Source organism: Thermobia domestica, chromosome 18 (assembly GCF_964235325.1).
Source record: "Thermobia domestica chromosome 18, izTheDome1.hap1.1, whole genome shotgun sequence".
Classification (NCBI taxonomy): Eukaryota; Metazoa; Arthropoda; class Insecta; order Zygentoma; family Lepismatidae; genus Thermobia; species Thermobia domestica.
The window spans coordinates 85,867,784-85,893,666 of NC_137471.1; the positions used below are offsets into that span (position 1 = coordinate 85,867,784).

The following is a 25,883-nucleotide window of genomic DNA, read 5'->3' on the forward strand; positions in this document are numbered from 1 at the left end:
TACAGTACCGTATGCAGAAGTTTATCAAAGGACGAGGGGAATCCAAGCTCCAAAATTCATATCGTTTCAGGATTTTCCTGTACGTATTTTAGCATAGTAATTAATTTTATTTACATAACATCTTGTTCACGGAGGGGATTAAACTTGGAAACCAATCTTTCTGCACGCCAGTGAATTTATGAAAATGTTACCGACATATATACATTGTCCATTACAGAGATAACTGGTTTATTTATCATTGGCGCTCGCGTGGCCTTATGCTCACTGTATTCAAAGGGGCCTGTGTTTACTAAACTCAATGAAGTTCACGTGGTCCCCCACGTAATGTAGTCGCTATCGTCTTTGGTGCAAGTGGATCCTGATTCGATTCCCGGTGAAGACACAAGGTCGAAAAAGTGTAAAGGCTTTTTCAGGCCAGCCATATCCTGAGTGAGATTTTCCTTGGTTTTCCTCATTCACACCAGGCAAATGCCGGGATGGCACCTAACATGATTCCAGGACGCTTCCTTCCTTCCCCATTCCTTTCTTTCTCTCCAATTCTCCGAGTAGTGTGATCGCCGAGGGACTCATCCTTCATACGTGACGGGCTAATATGGTTATAGATGCCAAGATCCCAGAAATCTAATTTCTAATCCTAATTCCTAATCCTAATCCAATCCTAATTCGTTCCAATATTATAGAAATATTAAAAAAAAAAAGTGGCGTTACGTAAGAGTGGAGACCCAACAGACACAAGCAAAATTAACACGGTAGACCTGAGGAATTATTGTACATTTCTCAATATAGTTCATTTCAGTACTTGTATTATTTTGTCATTATTCTTTTGTCGCTCAATATACCATACGATCAATAATGTAGCCTATATTTGACTCACCCTGTATATACAAATATAGATTTTTGTATTTCCATACACATAGAATACGCATTTGAGTTTCGAGAAAGAACACTGAAATATATATATATAGGGGAAGTTAGGGTAAAGAAGAGAAATTGGGGAAGCGCGAAAACACCAGTGATTTTAACGAGTGAATCGAAGAGGCACTTTATCGCAACGTTGACTCCCAAGTTTTCTTTTCTTTTACAAGAAAAACTACAACTTGTTGTTTCAGTGTGGTGGGCATTCCTTCCGCTTCATTCCCTACTCTTTTCTTCCTTCGCACACCATTCCCAAAAAGAGGAAATTCAACCTTATTTCAATTCACAGAACCTACTTTTTACTTTTAAAGAAGTTCTCTTTTTTCTAAGAATTGTTCTTTCTTTAGTAGTTTTTCTTCATCATCACGTTTCCCTTTTTTTCTTTCTCCTTTAGAAAGTGCTTCATTGATTGCTCAACCAGAAAATAATATGGTGAAAGAAAGGCTTTCCAGAATTTACTGTAAGCATAAAATATCCATATCCATCCCGAATTACTGGTTGGCTCATACTTTTCCTCTGCTCTCCTTTTCTTTGTCCTATTTTAAAATTTTCTGTTCATGCCTTTATTTTTTGAAAATTCTTTTACCACATTACTTTTTCTTTAGGAGTCGAATTGTTTCAGTGTTTTTTATTATCGTAAGTTACATGGCCAAATTTTGAATTTTACAACTTTTCTATCTTATTGTGGCAAAATGCGTCTAGGTGCCAACTGGGTAGCCTGGATTCAATCCCTATTGGCAGTGGCGGATCTAGAAAGTAAAAACTGGGGGGTCAGCCAGACTATGAGAGGTATATCATGAGTTTATTGTAAACTTTCAAAAATATATAAATAATAGCTTCAACTATTTTTGTCACTCAAAAAACTAGGTGCCCTCCCGGCCCCGGACTATATCCGCTTTTTAAAATGGGTGCCTGTGACCACTTGGAGAAGTAAATTGAATAAAATCTTCAATTTAACGTCTCAAGATTATGTCCTTGAGGGTAAAGGAGACGATGATTAAGGCTAGTGGATGATTATGGAAAATTTCGTGAAATGAAGATATGGAAGGAAACGTGAGTACTCCGAGAAAACCCAATCGACACGATGTTGTCCACCACAAGCTTACTTGGCCGGAGATCGTATCACGGACCCCATGTACCACAGGAAAGCGCTCTACCTGAGACACCGTGCCCCTCCCCCTAACTGGTGCTGGCTATATGAGTGCCGACGTCAAGAAAAAAAAAATGTTTTATTCCCTCACATAGCCTCAGGATCTTCATGGTCGATCTCGAAAGGAAAGAGACGACGTCTACCGTATCTTACTATCTACTGTACCTCACAGTCTCATAGAACTTTCAGAACACCATGCAATGGATTGTTGTAGTTTTGGAAGTTATAAGCTGAGAGTTTTGGATTGGCTACGAGATTATTGTGCATTGTAGTAACTTGAGGTCATGGTATCCTAAAATATACAAAGATCTATAAAACGGATTGGTAATGGATTTGGACAGCTACAATGTGAGAGTTTAGTGTAGATTATGGCCTCTGACCTAATTATGGGCAGTAGCTTGAAGTTATGTCACTCAAGAACTTACACAGTATTATGAAATACATTGATATTAGACAATTATATCCTGGGGTTGTTGGATTAGCTGGCCTAAAATGCGCAGTAGCTGGAGACCATGGCACTCTAAGATCTGTGAAGTTGAATTATAATACTTCTGGACAATTTCAGGCTGAGAATTTTGAGTTAGCTATGGGTTAATTGTGTGCAATAGCATGAAGTCATGTCATTCTAGAACTTACACGGTGCAATGATAAACTCTAGTTTTGAATAATTATATGCTAGAGGTGTTGGATTAGCTGACTTAAGATGGGCATGGTATGGCAACCTGAAATTCCAATGAAATATGAAAAGAATTGGTGAAAGTTTTGAATAGTTTCAGGTTGACAATTTAGGATGGGCTGCTATTGCCTAATTATGCACAGTAACTGGGGGTTATAGCATTCTAGAACCACAAAGAACTATGAAATTGATTGGTAATACCTAGGTAGTTCTCGACAGTTACAGGTTGAGAGTTTAGGACGGGATATGGGCTAATTATGCGCAGTGACTTGGGATCATGGCACCCTAAAAACTTGCAACGAACTACGAAATAGATTGGTAATAAATTCGAACAGTTACGGGCTGAGAGTTTTGGATGGTCTATGGCCTAATTATGCGCATCAGCTTCAGGTCATAGCACCCTAAAACCTACAAAGTATTATGAAGTGAATTCATTTTTGTTCTGTAAGAGTAGTAGTACGTCTTGATACCAGAAGACGAGATAGTTTCCATTTTTAAAAAAGCAAAAGAGAACGGAGCACACTTGACGGAGAAACATGAAGTACAGAGCACTAAAAGACTGATTACAGCAGATTATACTTAAAAAAAAATACAAAGCACACTTGGCAGAGAAAAATTAAAGGATGCGAAATACTGAATGGCTAATTAGTGCAACAGATTAGGTTCTTATAATCTTACAACAGCTTGTAACAATAGGTAACTACAATTGTGAGAATAAAAGTTCTTCAATATTTTAATTAAATTACGAAAACTTTTTTTAAAAATTAGAAATACACGTAGTTTAACAATTTTTCTTCCGAAAGATATTTGCTATTATTGCTTGATACCAAGCTAATCAGCTAAACAAGATTGTAGCCTAACTATATTTATGCTGAGAAAAGAGAAAGAACTTGGATTACTTTTGACACTCGATTTAACCCAACATATAAACAAGACAACTGACCAATCTATCTATTTGTTCAGTTCTTTACTGTTCAGATTTGAAAATTCAACAACTGGGCCATCTTTTTCGGTGGGGAACCTGTTGCAGAATTACCATATTCGTTCACCCTATTCACCCTTATGCACCCAATGGCCTATGGAACTCGAAGATTAAATGCAGCATTCACAAATATTCTCCATTGCCTTCTGTCCTTAGCTGACTGGATCTAGTTTGTACTTTGTATTCCTATTTCTGCGAGATCCATCTTAATATTGTCCTCCTATTTGAGCCTAGGTCTTTCTAATGGTCGTTTTCCGATTAAATTTCCAGTTGAGCATTCTTCTTTCTTTCATTCTGGTTACATGACCTATTCTTCTGAGTCTCCTAGACTTACTGATCCCTAACTACCTTCTGAAAATTCCTATCTATGTACAATATTAATATTTCTTCAATAACATAATTTTTGAAACTTCCTTTGGCGTGGAAGACCCGGGTTTGATTCCCGGCGGGAGCTCATGTTGTTCGGATTCCACGTTAATCAGTAGATCCACGTCTCATATAGCCTCACTGCTGAAAGGGACGCTAAACTAAAATCAACTCAACTCAATTTATTTGGAACTTTTATTAACAAATAAATAAATGTATTTCAATACTATAATATTCTAAATATATATATTCATGTGCTATTTAAATACATATATTCATGTGCTGTTTTCCTTTTTCTCAGGTTCTGGTTATAGGAGTTTGCAGAAAGAAGTTTCGCTTTTTATAAAAATGGTAAGTAATGTTGCATGTCTTCTTTAATCTTTTTAATGTTGATCATTTTACGAATTTTGCAGTGTATAATCTCTGTTTTCAAAATAAGAAGAGCATACCAAAAGTTTTTAGATTGCATTTATCAATTATCCGAATCTTAAAGGCCGAAATTTTATAGGCAAAAATGAAGAAGTACAGGTAGAAACATTGAGGTAAGTTCATTTCGAAAAACAAAGTAATATAGAGGAAATAAACGAAGGGCTAAACTGCATACTAGCTCCCTAATTTACAGTAGAAATTCGAGACGCATATAATCAGTTTTTGAAATTAGTTATTGATTGTTTTGCAGTAAATAATATTTGTTTCGAAAAACATAAACTTTGAAAAAAGCACCTTTACTCTTGTTCACTAAGTTAAAATGAGTATTCATAACACATATCAATTATTTGTTGTTTGAGGTAGAGATAAATAAATATACTGGAAGAAGTTCATGCTACTTCCGCAAGCTAAAATGGCAGATAAAGGCACAAATAAATAGTTTGTTTTCCGTTAGTTACTGATTATTTAGAATTTTAGTAATCATTTCTAAATTTGATATTTTTGTTTTGTTATTTACACTGAAATAGCACTTTTTTCTTGATTCATCGCTTAACAACAAACATCTTAAAGAACCCTCACCTTCGATAGAACTCGAACCCATGGCGTATAAGTCGTGTGGACGTTAGTCTATTATCTTTAGATAAAAAGCTTATGCAAACTAGTAAGCTGTAATCTGTATGAGAACTCTAAAATGTCAAAAATATAGGTACATTCTTTTGCAAATTAATGAAATAAAATTTCAATTTGTAGCATGCTCCTTCGTAGCTAAGCAGTTAGCGTACGCGCCTTTGGCGTGGGGGACCCGGGTTCGATTCCCGGCGGGAGCTCATGTGGTTCAGATTCCACGTTAATCAGTAGGTCCATGTCTCATATAGCCTCGCTGCTGAACGGGACGTTAAACTCAAAATCAACTCAATTTGCAGCATAATCGGATTCTTGCAGGATCTGACACTATTATTCGTTATTATTTTGTTTCTTTTAGAAAATCGTAAGCTCAGCAGTGTTTCTACATCGTTGTATTGTAATTAGATGTGATTGTTAGTGAGTTTTGGTTCTCTTTGGTATGTGAAGGGTCACTTTCTCACTTCGTGTTGGGTTTTATATTTATAATGCAGAGTGGGTATTACTCCAAGAAATGTACGAGCTACGAGTGTTGTGTCATAGAACGAAAATACTTCCCTAACTCAAAGAGATATTGTTGCTAAGTGTAATGTTACCCAAAATGCCATAAGTAAAATTCTTAAACTCAACAACGAAAGGGGTTCTGTTTCTCAATGTAGGAAAGGAAAATATGGTTGGATATGCGTAACAACTGCAAAGGGTGACTTCTATTTGCTACGGGCAGGTAAAATTGACTCACAGAATAATGTTTTCGATCTTTAAAAAAAAAAAAAAAAAAAATCTTGCTAGTGCAGAAGCTCATGTTCATGACTCTAATATCCATCAACTTCATTGAAAAGTGGCCGTAAGGCAAGAAACCAATTTTAAAATAACAATATTGTCAAACAGCTTTAACGGGATGGATCTGCAATTGTCCAGCAAGACATGGCACCATGTCATACGTCTAAAAGAAAAAGTGTAACAATTTTTCGAAAAGAACGAAGTAAACGGTTTGGACTGGCCTAGAATTTCGCCTGATGTGAATCCTAATAGATTCACGGAGGACAATTTCACAACAAAAGATGAATTTGTATCCATTCTAAATAAACTGTGGTTTCCTTATGATGCAGTCACGCCAATGTAAATAATAATAATAATAATAATAATAATAATAATAATAATAATAATAATAATAATAATAATAATAATAATAATAATAATAATAATAATAATAATAATAATAATTTGTAGACTCAATGCCACATAAACGTACAAATGGTAATTAATATCAATGGTGCACATATTAAATGGTAAAAGTCAAGTAGGCGTGTGAAAATTTCTGTTTTATGTAAATATACAATTCATAGCTCAAAATGCCGTTGATTCAGTTAATTTGTCACTCGGCCGAAAATGTGTGAAAGGTTTTTCAGGCCAACCACCCTGAGTGAGTTTATCTTGAGTTTTCCTCATTCACACCAGGCAAATGCCGGGAGGGTACCTAACACTTAGAATCCAGGTCGCTTCCTTCCTTTCCCAATTCTTTCTTCCTTCCTTTTCCTCGGATAGTGTGATCGCCGATTGACGCCATCCTTTATATGTGACGGGCTAACATGGCCATAGATGTCGAAAGCCCAGAAATCTAATTCCTAATTATTATTATTATTATTATTATTATTATTATTATTATTATTATTATTATTATTATTATTATTATTATTATTATTATTATTTATTCCAATGATATTAGTACCACGTATAGAACAAAGTTGACAGTTTTGTAACACCAACATTTGCATTCGAAGCTACACGAAATTCCAGATTAGATGCAAAAGTTTTCGCCAACTAAAGTAGACATTTTTTCTGTCCACAGAAACATAACACTGACACCTGTGTGACTTTTAAAAAAAATCACTAGGGCACTCGTTTCTTATCGGTATTCGTTAACACAAGCAAAATTTATGTTTCTGATAGGAAGGAACGATCTACATCTGAGCATTGGGAGTAGAATACGCTGATGAGATGCTATAGAAGATGCTGTTAATGTAATGGTCAACTGTACTATACCTTCTTTCTCTCTCTAGAACCTTTAAAGGAATAAAAAAAAGAACACTAGATTCTCAAAAACAGTACTAGAGTTAGTTTCTTCGTAAATACTGAATCTAGAAATGGAGTTAATTGTAGCGACTGATTCAGAGAACTAAAGAAATTTTAATAGTTGATTCGGTCGATTCGACTGAATGACATCTCTGTCATACTACCTTACACGGTTTATTGTAAATAATGCTTGTCCGGCATGCGGAAAAATTCTTTCAAGTCTATCTTCACTTCATCATTGGTTCCAAATCGCCTTCTACTGACAGCCTTCATGGATGCTGGAAAGAGATGGAAGTCGCTGAGTTGCCAAGTTGAGACTGTAGTTTCAATGAGCAAAGTGTTTCGAACAGACAATGGCAAAGCTAGTTTTGTGTTGGCACCGCCAAGTGTTGTCTTACATTGTCTTCCAAAAAAGGGTATGTCAGAAAGCCATCTCGCTTCCTACGATAGCACACCTCAGTTTCCTCAGTAGCAATACTGGTGAGCATTGATTGTTACAACTTTTGTAATATTTGCCGGGTACAGAATAGGCCGCTCATCCGAACTTTCTGCTAGCACTACGATAGTGCCATCTGCAATATCTTGGTCGTACGCCACCAAATGACGTACAGATGGCTCTCATGTTAAACTGAAATCTTGTTTGTCGCACTGCTCTAAGATTTCTCGGGAATAAAAGGAAGGGAATGCATTTTTTTGACTTCCCCTCGTATTTGTGTTTTTTTTTTCTCGATGCACATACTCCTAACACTTTTATATGTACTGTTAACAGTGACACACATTCTACTTGTAAACTTGGAAAACTCGGGTTCGATTCCCGGCGGGAGCTCATGTGGTTTGGATTCCACATTAATCAATAGGTCCACGTCTCATATAGTCTCGCTGCTGAACAGGACGTTAAACTCAAAAACAACAACTCTACTTGTAAAACTGTGTCGGTAGTTTCATATTATTGAATATACACGCAAAAAAGAACTTCCATATCCGTAATTGTTAAATCATGTCTGATCAAGATGGAACGCACATTTTTTTTTTTTAATATTTCGTGTACAATATGCTTGCAAATCCAATTTTAAGAGGGAGGAAAAGAAATAAGATCTTGTATCACTGCCAGAGAAAAGAAAATATGGGATTATTAAAGAGTATATTTTTCCCCTTATGTCGAAACGGAGATTTCTTTTTATTATATATTTTTTTAAGGAACAGCAAAGTTGTTAAGTCGAAGCAGAAATAACATACAAGAATATAGAAAGAAATTGAGGGAAAAAAGAGAAAATAGTCAGTAGAAGTAGTAGAAGGGATGAAGTTTAAAGAAGTAGATGACGAAAAGAAATATCCCTCAATTTCAAAAACCACCCTATGCAAATGACAGCTAGCTCCATTAAAGCTTGACGCATGGTGGGCCAAAGCGAAGGAAATGCTCGAAATCACTCACTCGCCCAAACAGCTAGACTAGGCTAGCAAAACAAGTGAATTTGCTTCACGTAGGCATATTCTTCTTCTTCTTCTGAAAATATACCATTTTTGCAACAACAAACCATTCACTGCTTTCGCTGTTACTACACACTCCATTAATTTCGGCAGCTGTTGCGTTTTTTTTTCTTTTATTTCTTTTCTCTTCTTCTATTTCTCGTTCTTTTAACTCCTTCACTCACACAATAACAAATCAAAAAAGAAAAGAAAAGAAAGATGAAAATAAAATTACAAACATTAAATGTTAAACCAGAACTGCGGAGGAAAATGGAAATGAAACGATTCTTCCTACATCAAGAAATAAAATATATTCATCTGAGAAACGCTTCCAGACGGATGGATGGTTTGGAAACAAGCAGAAGAAATTTGATGACTAATATGTACTTATTATCAAAGGTAGAAAACCATCGCTGAGCAAAAACAAATACGTAACTTTCTTGATTTTATTTCTTTTATTTATTTTGCTTTCTTTTTTTTTTTTCTAAAGGAAAGATACAAGTTTAAAATAAAACCATATTTAATGCTTTCCTTGTTGTGCCTGATCTTGTTAAAACCTTGATATTGATTTACACAAGTTCAGTTGAGTGAGGATCCATAGATTATATGGATAATGTGACCAAATGTTCCTCTTTGACAACAGAATTTATGTTTTAGACAAATGAGTACCGCTTGGATAATGTGACCAAACGTTCCTCTTTGACAAGAGAATCCCTGTTTTAGATAAATGGGTACCGTTTGAATAATACGACTAAACGTCCCTCTTTGACAAGAGAATCCCTGTTTTAGACAAATGGGTACCGCTTGGATAATGTGACCAAAACTTTCCTCTTTGACAAGAGAATCTATGTTTTAGACAAATGGGTGCTGTTTGGATAATGTGACCAAAACTTTCCTCTTTGACAAGAGAATCTATGTTTTAGACAAATGGGTGCTGTTTGGATAATGTGACCAAAACTTTCCTCTTTGACAAGAGAATCCCTGTTTTAGATAAATGGGTACCGTTTGGATAATACGACCAAACGTTCTTCTTTGACAAAAGAAACCCTATTTTAAACAAATGGGTACAACTTGTATAATGTGATTAAACATTCCTGCTTGGCAAGAGAATCCCTGTTTTAGACCAATGAGTACCACTTGGCTAATGTAACCAAACTTGCCTCTTTGGCAAGAGAATCATTATTGTAGACAAATGGGTACCGTTTTGGATACTGTGACCAAACATCCCTCTTTGGCAAGATAATCCTGTTTTAGACAAATGAGTTCCGCTGAGTTCAAGATAAGGTTGACAAATCTCAGCCCTGAGTATGTAGGTTGCAAATACATTCTACGGGTCTACGTACTAAAGAACTGAATCTAATTGCTTAAATATTACATTACCAATAATTAATTTTATCAAGTTTTTATGTTTTAAAATATCTTGTCTGTTGTTCTAAGTTGTTGATATTTTTCAAGGATTATATTTTGCTAGCAGAATGCCCGTTCTTTGCACGGGGAGAATTTGTTTCATTTCGTGGTATTAATCGGGGCTGAATGTGGATTTAAATGGCATCGAAAGTATTACTGGTCATCTCAGCGATCCCGAAAACTATGGATTTGACACTAATATCTGTCGTTTTTGATCATTTTTATATTTATATATCCTTCTCCCCTTCCCCAAGTTGCACCATCAAAGTGACGCGATAAAAACCATTCCAGACCTGAACCTCATCTATGTTGAAAATTTGATCGAGATCGGTCGGGTGCTTCAAGAGTTATTAAGTCATAAACATAGTCACTTCCAATTTTAAATTTCATTATAACCAAAAGTTAGATTTATTTTTTTAATTGTTATCCCTGTATTATTAAGTGGCACCAACATTGTTTTCATTTAGTAATTTAAATCTTAAAACTAGTTGCGATGGAAATGAACTGTACAATGAGTTTTGTGTTTCCGAATCTACGTACAATAACTGGGATTGTTATATTTCTCCACTGAAAATGCAGGATGCGGGTCGAGAAAAAAAGAAGGCAGATTTCTAAACTTTCATGCAAGTTATTTCGGCATTTAAAATATATATATATATATTTAGTGTACTTCATTACTTGACGATTTTGATTACTAAGTACTTCATTAAGTTCATAAGACCCTTTCTAACACCAACTGATATTTATCAACGGTCTTCATTAAAGTATTTATCTGCTCAATTGATATCAATAAGTAACTGGTTGTTATGCGAAATATAATTAAGAAATTACCTGCAAGTCACGTTTAAATTCACTAAATTCTGCAACATGGATTCCACTGTTTCTCCAGTTACCTCTTTCCCTTATTACTCTATCAATGAAGATCTATGTTCTATGTTAGTAGTTATGTGGTAGGATGCTGATTTTTTGGCAGCTGGGACTACTATTCCGAGAATTTATCCACGGCCCACTCGTTCATTCAAAAGAGCCGTTCAGTAGGTGAGGTTCATTCGCGTGCGACACAAAACTATCAGAAGAGTGTTATGTTTACAGCTCTTCCATGGTGAGAATACTCCCTTCGGCATAGATTAAAAATTTGAACTCTCGGTACTAATAAGCAAATACAGGACAAATTTAAGTCCTATACAACCTTCATTCAGAACAGGAAAGTAGATTGTAAACTACAGAACAGTCCTGTATATACGGTGTCTTCCTGTTCTGCCTAATGACCCTCCAGTACTTTGTAACGCATTTTTGATTTAATCTTATCTTTAGGCACAACAGGAATTCCTGTTCTGCCTAGCTCCTGTTCCCCCTAATTCACACAAAAAGGGATATTTAGATTTGAGGGAAATTTATTAGTACCTATTTACCCTTGATTTTCAAATATCATTCAAGAACTCTTTAATAAAACTTCAAGGCACGAGTGAGCGTTAGTTAGATAGATTGAACACGCGAGTGGAACGAATTGAATTGTCACATATTTGGTCTAGGAATTAATTCGTGCGGTTGGTACGCACACATTGAAGCTGTAGTACAAACACAAAATACATAAATACCTTAAGAAAAATATTGTCCATCGCTAGCCACCACTTTCGCCCATCTGTCAGGCAATGTACGGATTCCGTGGCGAAAGAAGTCCTCATCCTTGGAAGCGATCCAGTCAGAGACCCATGTTTCGATATCTTCTGAAGAAGTAAACCGCTGTCCAATCAAATCGTTGTTCATGCAATCGAACAAGTAGTAGTCCGAAGGAGCAACGTCTGGTGAATACGGCGGGTGGGGTAACACTTCCCATCCGACATTTTCTAAATAGGTTTTGACCGGTTTTGCGACATGTGGGCGAGCGTTATCATGTTGAACAATAAGTTTATCATGTCTGTTCTCCCATTCTGGTCGTGTTCTGGCCAGAGCTTGCTTCAAACGCATTAATTGTCGTCGATAACGTTCTCCATTCATAGTTTCACCCGGTTGCAGCAGCTCATAGTACACCACACCTTTCATATCCCACCATATGCACAGCATAACCTTTGCACAGTGAATATCTCGTTTTGGTTGTGATGGACCTGGTTCACCTGGTTTCACCCAGGCCTTTTTTCGTTTAGGGTTCTCGTAATGGATCCACTTCTCATCACCCGTAATAATTCGATGCAGAAACCCCTTTCTGCTCTGTCGTTGAAGCAGCAATTCACAAATGGTTTTTCGTCTTTCAACGTCTCTGTCTTTCAATTCATGTGGAACCCAATGTGACATCTTTTGAATCATTCCCATGGCTTTCAAGCGTTTGGAGACTGTTGTTTGATCAACGCCTAATGCTGCTGCAAGTTGTTCCTGCGTTTGACACGAATCCTGCTCGAGCAATGCTGTCAATTCTTCGTCTTGAAATTTTTTTTTGGCTGTCCAGCTCGCTCTTGGTCTGCCAAGCCGAAATCACCACTTCTAAACCGTGCAAACCACTTCTGACACGTTCGCTCAGCTAGAGCATGGTCACCATACACTTCCACCAAAATACGATGACTTTCAGTCGCACTTTTCTGCATGTTAAAGTAATGCAGCAGGACACCCCGCAAAAACACTTTATCAGGCACAAATTGCGTCATGTTCACTTAACTACAAACTGGTGTTGTTGACGCTTTAATCCACTGCCCTATACTACGAACGATACGCGATGACAGGGGTTTGCAACACACGTGTGGATACACGGAACTGTGGGACGCTCCGTTCGTTGCGCCATCTCTTGTCCACCCGCACGAATTAATTCCTAGACCAAATATATATCTTTTCAATTTGAGAGAGTACAAAACTTCGAAACTTCGAAACACACACTAAACCCACACACAACCTTCACTGTTATAAATGTAAACTGTAAGCTACAGCGTCTACATAGGAAATCAAATGCAATTGACCCGACTCTAATCTACTTTGCAAGGACTTGATTCCCTGCTGCATACGCTTATATTTTAGTTTCTATTCTCTTGGTTTCTTCCCAACTTCTAGAAGCATCATTGATCTTTCATTTTCGTTCTGATCTTGCTGTAAAAGCTGGACAAGGTTAAACATATTCGGATGTTCCTTTGTCAGCCTTTTATTAAACTTCGAATGCCAGCCCTCCACTATATTGGTTGTCCTTTCTTCTCCGTTGTCATAATGGTTCCATAGTTCACTAGAAAACATTTAAGAGAACATTAGTATTGAAAAACACTAGGCAAACAAATTATAACGTTTACGAATAGATAATTGTCTGAAATATCTGTTGAAGTTTCAACGAAAAGCGCATCAAGTTTCCTGCCAAAATGTATGAAATTCAGCGTGCAGTAAACAGACTGAAGGTTCTAACACAAGGTACAAAATCGCAACAGTCAAAGTGGGAGGAGACAGAGGTACAAAAAAAAAAATATCTTCACACTGAAATGTATCGACATAGGGAGCTCAGATATTTAAATATCTATAATTATTACACTTACACAGCTAACCATTACTTCAGCCTTTAATAACATATGAAATGTACGTAAATTACATATGAATCACTGTAATTAATTTGCGAGCTTTTGACAATGGTGTCAGTGTCACTTTATTCAGTGACAATCAGAGCCATTTTCGAAAACTGTATGTTGAAGGAAACACTGGAATTGATCAACATAAGCAAATATTTTGTCTCTCTTTTTTATTGTAATTTTGGACCAATAGGCTATACTAAACCCAAATCGGTAATGAGGAAAAATATTGCAATATTAAATTACATATGTTTTATATAATTCGTAAGAAAAAGTAAACCTAACTATACAGTACTTACGGTGTGAACTTGGCGTCTGTATCGTCCAACCACGTTTCAACCAAATAATCTTGAAAATCGTCTCGATTCGGCACTTCTGGTGCATCTTCTTGTATATACATGTAAGTATATATCACCAATTTTATCAATGGGTATAAGTGGTAAAGCACTAGCTCATCGTATCCACCTTCCAACTTGCATATCTTGACGGTACAACGAAGACAAATCCAGTGACTGGACTTTTCTCCATGAGTTTCACGGTTTTTTTATTAGTATTTTTAGTATACAATTTGCTAAAAAGCATATATTTCCCAAACTCAGGGCAACGATTGTTCTGTACCCTTCCCAGATGACATTCCTGAATAGTGGTTATAAGAATTAGAAGTAACTTTAGTAATAACATATAACCAAAAAAAAAAAAAAATCACTTTTCGGTTTGAGTCCCCAACTATACAAACGTCCAACCTGTAATTTGATATCACACAAATAAAGCACTCAAGCAAATAACATTATTGTGTATTATTTACATTTACCTATGTAATTGCATAAATGAACAAATTTCAACAACACAACTAAATTATTGTGACAGACTAAGTTAAACTCATTTATTAAACTAAGCTTTTGTCCGTGATTGTACTTTTAGTTTATTACTCTTCAATTTGATTTGCAAACGATTGTAAAAAGAAACTTTGGATATTTCAAAACTCAACCACGATTACCTTTAAAATTCTTTATCTGTAAATACTGCTTCGTAATTCAGTCTTTTGAATTCGTTTCCACGTACTGAAGTCCACCACCTTACACAAGCCATCGTCTAAGTTCATGCATTGATAAACATCATTATAAAACTGTATTCCTATAAATATACGTACTTACTATTTCACCACGGGTACAGTATTAGTCGAGAAACAAAACGACTTGGATTCTCTAAGTTGTAGCAATTGTGACGCTAAATTCAGAAGGAAGAAGACTTCGTATCCAACCGTGGATCCGACTTCAATATTAAAGAGTTATACTGAAGTGTATTATCTATTGTTTCTATTAGACCAACATCTACAAGTCTGAGATATGTACTCACAATGTCTAGTCATGATACGGTACTTGGAACAATTCTACAGACACGAATAAACATAAATTACACGTATTAAAATCCTTCTCCGAAACCCAATTCTTTTAATTTCATCATAAAAAAAATGTTTATGAATATTAGTGTATAAATTATCGATGTGTAGATTTCTAACAAAAAGATGGTTATTGCTATGACTATGATACCTTTCGCGTACGTTCCGTTCTATGTTAATCGTAGATAGCTCATGGCATAACCACATTGTTTCGTGCATTGAAGGGTTAAACAGAATGTTCTGTAAAATAGAAATCTGGTATGTATCAAAGTTTGCTATACACGTTTCTACCTTCGCACGATAATGCGTTTTCATTTTCCAAATTCATGTATATACAGTAAACCTTATATGCATGAAAAAAGAAAAAAAAGAAAGAAAGAAAGAAAAATAACAACTCTCGTAAGAAAATTTATTTTCGCTAGTATGTTTTCAATTTCTATATCCATCCGTTTTTTAGCTCTTTTTATTTTCTTTCTACAAAATCATTCGTGCTCTTATAGTCTACTCCGTTCGCCTAGAATTTCTCTCTCCATCACAAAACGTCAGATGACAAGCGTTTTCTGACAAAGCTGATGTAAAAATAAGAATTTCGGTGTAAGCATGTGGAAGATTACGCTATATATATATGTACCGTAATCTTCCATATGTATGTACGAGATGAGGAACGGGTAGAATAATATGTGAAGGAGATTTAGAAATGTAGGGATGTGGAATTGAAAAACAGGTTGATAGGAATGGGGGGCAGATAGAATCTCCCATAATTTTTGATGGAATAATCTAGAGGCCTTGAGAGCGACATCCTTGACACATCAATATATTTTCTGCCCTTCATATGTCAACTAACACGAATACAGTGCGCGGAAATATGCAATTCTATATCTTTTTTTTTTTTTAATGGAAAGGGAAAATGTAACTAATATCATCATTTTTTTTCAGAATATGTCGAGTTGATTCATTGATTTTGAGTTCATCACCCCTTTCAGCAGCAAGGGTATATGAGACGTAAACCTACAGGTTAACGTGGGATTGAAACTATATGAGCTCCCACCGAGAATCGAACCCGAGTATATGAGCTCATTCTCTCAAAGTAGAAGTCTGCACGGGCCGGAATTTTTAGTCCGGGCCCGGCCCGGCCCGTGAATTTATAACGTGAGGCCCGATCCAAGTCCTAAATATGTTTTAGCCTTTAGGTCCGAGCCCACCCGAGTTCATGTGATAATCAAATGAGCCCGAAATAAGTCCAAATTTCAGAAACTTAATAATTAACGCAAAATTGTGTTTTATTTACAACAATTAGAGGTTTAATTTTGTACTATAAAAGCTTACATGACTCAGAGAGAATAACGAAATAAAGGTTATCACTTACACGTATTAACTGCATGAATTTTCTGAAGAAAATGGTCATTTATATAAATTCCCTCTCTCTTAGCCTCACTGCATACACGTGGGACGTTAAACTAATTATTTCATTTCATTTCATTTATATAAATTCTCATGAAATGGAAACATGAATACCCCAAATACTTAAAACAAAATGTCAATGTGGTAAATTCCTATGCAAATGCATGTGGACTGAACTCACTCAGTCCTCCAAGCAGTCACTGTCGATTGCTGTGAAGAAAAAAAATAGAATCCACACTCTGGCTCCTCAAATTTTCACTCACAGATAAACTAAACATGTTTGTTTGTGTTACTTTTAGTTTTTTCGCTCCACTACATAATTAGCTTTACTCTCAATTGCCCAATGATAATAAGATTTTTAGTGTGGGCGGCTCAAGTTACAAATTTAGATGTGCTTTAAAAGTTCTTGAGAAAGAATGGTCCGATAAATACTGATGTACAGTATATCTATAAAGTTAGGCCCGAAAAGGCCCGAGAAATATGGTTGTATATTTAAAAATTTAGAGCCCGAACCCGATCCGAGCCCGAAGTGATCTATTCTTTGTAAGACCGAGCCCGTGCAGATCTCTACTCCAAAATCGCATAGGCTAACCGCTTAGCTACGAGGGAACCCCTAGGGTATGTCAAAACTTGAACTAAGACTTAAAGCATTTTGTATTCTTCCTAAGATTAAGGGGTTTAACTTCTGGATATCACTGAAGAAGTTCGCTGTAATCAATTATAATCAATCGCACCCAATGCTTTTAGGGTTAGGCCATTCTTTTATTATACTGCAAATAGGCTAATTTTTATTATACCGCAATAAAATTAATAATTTGTTCTTTTTAGTGCATTTAATAAAAGCATTGTTTTTATTTATTTATTTATTTATTACGCTTATTATTCCTATCCTTCTAGTAATAAGTAAAATTTAATCTTTGAAAATTTTCATTTAAAATATTCATATAACTTAAGTTCCTGTTATTTTGTACGATCCGCTTTAAAATTGAAGAAAGAACCGGGGAACACTTTCTTTTTTTACTTTCTTTTTAATTTCGTTTCTAAAATAAGGAAGAGAGAAAAACTTCGTTTTCTTTAAGAATTCTTAATCACTTTTTTTCTTTCCTTTCTTTTCTTTAACGAAAAGGGAGCTATTTTAAAGTTGAAGATCCAGTTCCTCTTTTTAAGAATGCGAGAACTGAGAAAACTGTCTCTAAAATGATTTGAATACAATTAATATTTAATTAAGTTGCTTTCGAGTATCATAAAACCGCATATTTTTGGCACGTCATTTTAGTGTATTAAGTTGGTGCAAATGAGAGGTTTCTGCATTCTGAGAACATTTCTGGATAATTGTGAGGACATTGCGGCACATTTCATGCCCTTTGAGCTAGATTTGAGCGTGCGTTGTTCTGCAACATGAGGGCACTAAGTTTTTTGAGCATTTCTGGATACTTGTAAGCAAATAGTGTAACATTTCATGCCTTTAGAGCTAGATTTGAGCGTGCGTTGTGCAACATGAGAACACTATGTCTTTTGAACATTTCTGACTACTTGTGAGCAAGTTGCGGCATATTTCATGTCATTTGAGCTTGACTTGAGCGTACGTTGTCGTCCAACATGACAACACTATGTTTTTTGAACATTTCTGGATACTTGTGAGCAAATTGTGGCACATTTCGTGCCGTTTGAGCCAGATTTGAGCATGTGTTGTCATGCAACATGACACTATGTCTTTCAAACATTTCTGGATACTTGTGAGCCAATTCCGGCACATTTCATTTCCTTTGAGCTAGATTTGAGCATGCGTTGTCATGCAACATGATGAGGTACGAGCATTGCGTTGTTTCCAGTGAATTCAAATGGGTTCTCAAAATGACCTGTGACCTTGATCTGAGCGTGACCTCTGACCTTGAAACTTGATTGACTCATATTTGACGTAGAATCATACCATACAGCTTTTTCTTTGTTATCACTTCGATTTACGCTTTTTCAGGCTCTTTCAGAATTTACCATTGCAGTCCCATAAGGAAAAGAACGAAATTTGACCTTTGACCCTATATCTCTTCAATCTTTAGTACAAGTGACATGCTTCTGTGACGAAACAAAACTTATGTCCTTCGTCTGAAGGTACACCAAATTGCACGGCTTTACCTCATACCACTTTTGCACATGAAATTGACACACGAATTAATCAACCCTCTGTATATATATATATATATATATATATATATATATATATATATAATGAAAATTATTTATGGCCATTGTTAAGTCAAAGCTCGTAATTCATACTAATTGTATCCTCTCCTACCCAGTTTTAAGATAAACTAATATATCCGAATGGGATTCAGTTGTGTTCTTCTTAGGATTACGAGATAATTCTTACTTCATGAGATAGGTTCTAATTCTTGGATGAAAGTGAATATTTGAATACTGTCTTCCGTAATAGAGAGCAAGAGCGATTATTTTGACCGAGTTTGTTAATGAAGTCAATCTGTTAACACCTTCGCGGGCAAGTGATGTAAACAGTTGTCATCCATATTTCATGTAAAACCTATAACATTTTCCTGGCTTCTATGCAACCTATATAACATCAAAGATGTATTAGTTGCCTATGATAAAAGGATAATGAATCATCTTTACTATCTCTCTGCAGAACTTATTTTGACTGAAATTTCTTTAACATAATCTAAGAAAGTGGTGATAATATTTGTCCATACTTTGTATTAATACGTAATAACAATCTTTTACTTTTACATGTGTAAATAATACATAGAGAGAAACGTTCTCGATATTAAGTTTCTTTACCAGTTTGTTGTTAGTGATTCAGCAGACATATTTTTTCTTTCATCTGTTTTGCAGATACATATACACATATGGAACAAATATTATATATGTATGTATATAGCAAAATTAAAACCGTTCTCACGTTATATAATAGCTTTCAGTAGAATATTCTATTGAAAGCTGTTATGCTGTTTCCAAAGCAATGATTTCATATCCGGGCCTTCGGTAAAAACTGCTTCGTCGACAGAATATCGTAGAAAGAGAGAGAGTGGAATCAAAGCAGCATTTCTGCAGAAAGGCGTAACACTATCTCAAAATAGCATTTTGTATTATGATTGAGAAAAGCAATATATATATATATATATATATATATATAATATTATACACGAAAGCTTCTAGAAAGACGAAAAAGCATTGTAGTTGATAGTGGATAACGATGATTTGAAGGAAATGCTGCTTAAGAAGAATATATATACAGTATATATAGAGCTGGAATAGGAAACGAGAAACTTATGCAGAGAATGCTCTTTAAAAGCTACCATGTAAAGAATTTCAATAGGAATATATATACAAAAACATATATATAAAAAATACAACACGCGGACTGAATTCTTGGCACCCATACCTACAAGCTATCCCAATCCATACTTGCATATAAGGATAAGTCCCTGATTTGTGTAGCGCGCTGCGTTCTGCTTCTCTTACTCTCTCTCTCTTTTTAAATCTTTGTCGGCGTGTAGTGTAGTATCTCTCTTATGCGATATAGCTTACCGTGCGCATATATAATATAGCTTAAAAAAGAATATATATATATATACATATATAACATTTCCATCTGTTGTACGCTTTTTATGTCGAAAAAAGTTACTTTAAAAATACTGAAAAATTTTTCTCGTGAAAATGAAAAAAAAAATTACATTTCTGCTTGGTTTCTGATTTCTTTCCGCCCTTATATTTTCGTTTTGCTGCATATATATATATATATATATATATATATATATATATATATATATATATATATATATATATATATATATATATATATATATATATATATATATATATATATATATACACACTTAAGCACGAACTTCTACTTTGTTTGTGTGTGTGAGAGAGAGACTTGTATACTCGTTTTACCCTTTGATTCTATACATCTGAAATTCTGAACCAGATGTGTATTATTTTCCATACAATCAATTTTAAGTATGACTCTCCATCCTTAGGAATAATGTCTTTGCATCTGTTTTTTTTTTTCTTTCTCTTTCCTTTCTTAAAAGAAAAGAAATGACACATATAAAACAGCTTGCGAAAAACAACATTCCTTGCTTATTTACTGAAAACAAAACAAAACAAAAAAGGATCGAAAAGAATAAATAAAACAATAACAATAATAAAAAGTACTCTGTACATGCAGAATACTTTTTTTTAAGTAATGATGCACAGTAGGATAATAGCAAAGAGGAAAAACTATGTATAAAAGATAGAAAAGGAAGGAAACAGTGAACAACTGCACTTAAGAAAGAGTGAACATGAAAGTTATTGTCGTTGATGTATTGTCTCTTTTATTTTGTGCAACAATCAACTGTACACTGTGATCTTTGTTTCTCTTTGTTTGGCTCGTAGATGCATAAAGATGTATTGCAGTAGTCAAGTGTTGCCTGAAAAACAAAAACAAAAAGTAATTCAGCTGAAAACTTGTATATTATATGCGTAAAGCATTTCCGCTTCTTACTTGAAGAAACAGTTACCAAATAAGTTATAACTTGTACACAAAGAGAGTATAATAGTATATTTTCTGGATGACAAACTTTATTACCACTGAAAATATGACAAAATATTGTTTATGTTATTACTAGCAGAAACTCCTATTGTTCACACAGAAAAAATAGGGTTTAATGAATAAATAATAATTAATATTATAGAAATGATCTACCTTTCTGTCCTTCAAGAAGTGGAACTCTCAAAAAAAATTGAAACAAGTATCTTCTTATTTATAATCAAGAGTTTAAATATCGAATTTCATTTATTAAACTTAGAGTAATCCTCACATTAAGCTTTTTCTGAATAAGTAAATTGGAAATTTTAATATTACTGAAATTTCTCCTCTTTTCTCCTTTCAAAGTGGAATTAAAAAAAAAAAAACATTATACAGTATGTCAGTTATTTTAATTAGTAGTTTATGTGCCGAATGTCATCTTTCTAACTTCGGGCCTTTGTGAGATATTCTTTTCTTGGAAATGAAATCTTTCAGTTTTAGGTCCCACGATTATGCCGGCTAGGCTAGAGGAGACGGTGATGATGAGAAATGAATGTAATATTGAAATGAATAAAGTGGGAGAAAACGGGAGAACCCGAGAAATCCCATAAACGTGTCTACAACAAGGCCCACTTGGCGCGAGTTAGAACCGAACAAGGGACGTCACGCACCAGAGGTGAACTCTCTACCACTGAGCACCGTGCTCCTTGTTCTGTTCTTAGGAAAAAAGAATTGAATTCCCCTTTTACTCCCTAGGACACGTATTTTAAAAATCTTTATCATACCGTGGCAAAAGGATTTTTATTAAACCTTATTATCTTTATTATAATTATATTTAAAAATCTTGATTATACCTTGCGTCCGTGACAAAAGGATTTTTTCGAAGGCTATTTTCAGTACTTTTAATGTCCAATGATAAAAAGAGATTCATATGATTCTGATGTGTATGTATAGTATTGTTCAAAAATATCTGGCAACCCATTTCTAATTACTAAAATACAATATATAAAGATCCAGATCGTTTATAAAAGAGTTGTATAGCAGAAATGTTTGAAGAAGATTGTGCATATGTAAATTTGTATACGTTTTTATTCGCACGGAAAACTTACGCTGCTTTATAGACGTTTAAGTAAAAAAAAAAAAAAAAAAAAAAAAAAAAGAGCCTATATAAAGTAATATATGTGTGTGCAGAGCCGGCCTTAAGCCGATTGGAGCGATTGCTCCCAATCAGGGCCCGCGCCTCAGGGGGCCCCGCGCTAGTGCCATCTACTCTTCTCTCCAGTGCCGTTTTAACAGCATATTAGGTCCTAAAGCAAACAAGTGTTTTGTTGTCCCTATGACTAAATTTTGCTCATAACACATGTTATTAATGTATGCAGTTAGGTTCGCGGGGCCCCCAATGCTTGGCGGCCCCAGACCAAGTGGTTATAGTAACGTTAAGATGGCTATGCTACTCTCGGCTGTCAAGTACACACAACAACATATTGCAATACAGATACATTCATGGACTCCAAAAGGGAGGGTATGGCCTCTCCCGAACCAGTAAATGAATACTTTGTATTGTTTCCGGGCATAAGCAAATACAGATGGTGATCAGAAAAATGGAAACACCTGAACGAAATTGCAACTTACCAGATTAATATGGTGTCGTTCCACCTTTCGCCTTCAGAACAGCCTTGATGCGACGTGGGAGGGAGGCATAAAGGTCGTGAATGGTAGCAAGTGGAATTTTACACCATTTCTCGTGCAGGGCATCGGTCAGTTCTGTGAGAGAGGATGGAGGTGAAAATCGTCGCCGGAGTCGTGTTTCCAAGACGGATCACAGATGTTCAATTATGTTGAGATCTGGGGATTGGGCGGGCCAGGGGAGGTGTTGAACTTCATCCCGATGTTCCCCAAACCACGCTGCAACAATGCCTGCTGTGGGAATGGGTGCCTAGAAGATGGCGTCATTGTCCGGGAACAACATCCGGACCATAGGATGCAAGTGGTCTCCTAAAATTGCTACATAATCGTAGGCAGTGATTCGTCCGCTAAGTGTGACCACAGGACCGAATGAAAACCATTATATTGCGGTTCACAGCATCACCGAGCCGCCGCCATGTTTCACAGTTGGGCGGATACACTGCAGATCATAAGCTTCTTTGGGCGTTCTCCACACATAAACACGGCCCGTGGTTGGGAATAGGGTGAAGGATGACTCATCCGACCATATCACACGTTTCCAGTCCTCAACAATCCAAGTTGCATGGTCGCGGCACCATTTGCGGCGTGCAAAAGCGTTATGGTCCCTGATGAGCGGTTTGGCCCGTGCAACACGACCCCGTATGTTCATGTCATGTAATTCGTGGCGGACTGTGATTGTCGACACAGGGTGGGTTAGGTGCTGATTGAGTTCCTCCGTCACTTGCTCCGCAGTGGCACGACGGTTCTGCGTGACAATACGCTTTAATACACGGCGTGACCTGTCACTCATGATTTTCTTCCGCTCACTGTTCCGCTTCTCCGATGTGGTTTTCCCGTGTGTTGTATAGGCCGTCATCACCTTCGACACTGTCCCACGCGACACACCTAACACAGTAGCCACTGCCGTCACACTCACTCCACATAACCGCACCCCAACAATTTGCCCTCTTTGAAAATCTGAGAGGTCTCCCATTTTACATTACCTCCGTCTGTTGCAGCAACTGGACACTGCTGTTCCACTGCGCCTGACGTAGTATGGAGACCTACCTAACACACCACCACCAGTGGTCCGGCGCTGCGGGCGCCACGACACCACTGTCAACTCATACATCTGACGTGTTGCCAACTAGAGGTGTTTCCATTTTTCTGATCACCATCTGTATTTTCTGAATTTAATGCTGTAATTTGTTTCTTTCTTTCTTATTTTTTTACAACTTCTGCTGTAAAAATATATATGTCCAGGGAGTATTCTGCACACCCCCAGCACCCCTAACATCCCCTAACACACTCCTAAGATAAATTCATATTCTCATTCATTCATTCATTCATTTTCAAGTATGCCTTTACTAACAGGCAACTTTTCATAAGAAATTATACACAGGTACTATGTTTTACTCAATCATATTAACACACAGTGAAAGTAGGTCCTATTATTTTAATTTTAAATTGCAAAATAACTTTCGAAAGTCAAATCGCGTGAGGCCAAATTGACAAAGAAACTATGGTATTTATAGTTATTATGACACATTTAAGACGTCATTCTGTTGTATTTTCCACAATATAAGGATTGTTGGTAGCTTTTGCTAAATTTTTAAAACATGTATTAAAGTATAATCATTGTTGTGTGCATGGCCGCCCGTAGGATGGGGCAAGGGGTCAGTTACATAAACTATATTTTCGAAAAGTGTTCAATTTCTTCGAAATACATGTCAAAACTTGTTAGATTAGCTTGTTGATAGACTGTTGTATTTAATAGATTACTATGAAATTCTATAGTACTATAGATATTCACTATATTTAAAATATGCAGAGTGGCCTAGTCAGGATTTCATTTCCGTGTGGGTGCGGGGGTCGTTCCCAGAAAGTTTTCTGCAATGGACAAAATTAAAATGCAATTTTAGGATTTATTTTAACAACTTTAAAATTTTCGAGAGGTCCGGGGGAAATCAGCGTTTGGTAATGTGAAACTAGACTGGTAATGTGGAGGACTGAAAACATAATTTTAGGTTTTATTTTAACAACTTATCAAAGTTTCTCGGGGTCACTAAAACAAAGTAGTATTATAACTATGTCCTTTTCAGATATAATATACTAATATTGCTAGTTGTAGATCTACGTATATATAATTTTATATTGAAACGTGCCTTATATATGATTAGTCTATTACTTTCACGCACTATTTAAGAGCACATTTTGATTGCCGTCCATTCTAACTACAAAATCTCTTTTAAACTTTCGAAATGAAATGAAAAATATTTTTGTTTCACGTCCCAAGATTTGTTCTTTGGAGATAGATGATTAATGAAAGTGAATGATTATGAAATTAAATTTTGTGAGCTCTCTCCCACCGGAAATCGGACTCGAGACTATGTACATCACAGACGCACGTGCTAACCACAAGACCAGCAGAGAGAGCGCCATACATGGCTTGAAAAATCTACTTGCCTGCTCGCCAGTGACGAGTACTTTTTTACAATTTACGAGTAAAATCCGATATAAACACCGTGACAGCAAAATGGTCCGGCTAGTAGATTTTTTGGCTGGCTTATATATATATATAATTGGTTCTACAGACCTTGGTGCAAGTTGTAAACCTGGGACCCCGCAAAATGTTCCCAATCGGGCCCCGCACTACATAAGGCCGATCCTGCGTGTGTGTGTTTGTTATCAAATTTTAGCATGGAAAAGGGACATTTAGAACCTTTGTACACAGATAGGTATTCCCTAGGTCTAATCACGTTTTTCGATTTTCAACTCGAGGGGGGGATCGGTTGGTGAAATTTTATATGCAGCAATATCTAAATAATGCCTGTGAGGTAGACAACTCACATTACTTTACCGTGCTGCAGGTTGCATGGCCTGAAAATCTCATCGTTATATCTGTACCTGAGAGCATGAAGTGCGTAAGTCACAAATCCTTATTTTCTTCAGACATTATATACTTGGTTAATTACCTCTTCAACCCTTATAGAACAAAATACAACCAACCATTCGTTGCAGACCTCCGAAAAATATACAAAACTGGTTTTAACTCAAATTGGACTTACGCACTTCATGCTCTCAGGTACAGATATAGGCCTATTCCAGGAATTTCTTCACTTTCAAAGATTTTGCATGAACATTATTCTTCCGGTGCAAAAGAACGGACACTTCTACTAGAATGTATAATACGTATTGCAGTTTCGGCAACATATGACTGTATTGCCTATTCCAGGTAATGTGTTTGGTGACGATAATCATATATTGCTGA

The 25,883-nt window shown here is 36.0% G+C and overlaps 1 protein-coding gene across 1 annotated transcript in view; it reads left to right on the forward strand.

The window, feature by feature from the left end:
• Nucleotides 1-25,883, forward strand: part of LOC145675151 (uncharacterized) — a 363,179-nt gene that overhangs the window by 174,453 nt on the left and 162,843 nt on the right. The window contains exon 3 of the mRNA XM_081745521.1: nucleotides 4,391-4,440. Coding sequence (XP_081601647.1) covers nucleotides 4,391-4,440 — 50 coding nt within the window. The remainder of the gene's footprint in view (nucleotides 1-4,390; nucleotides 4,441-25,883) is intronic.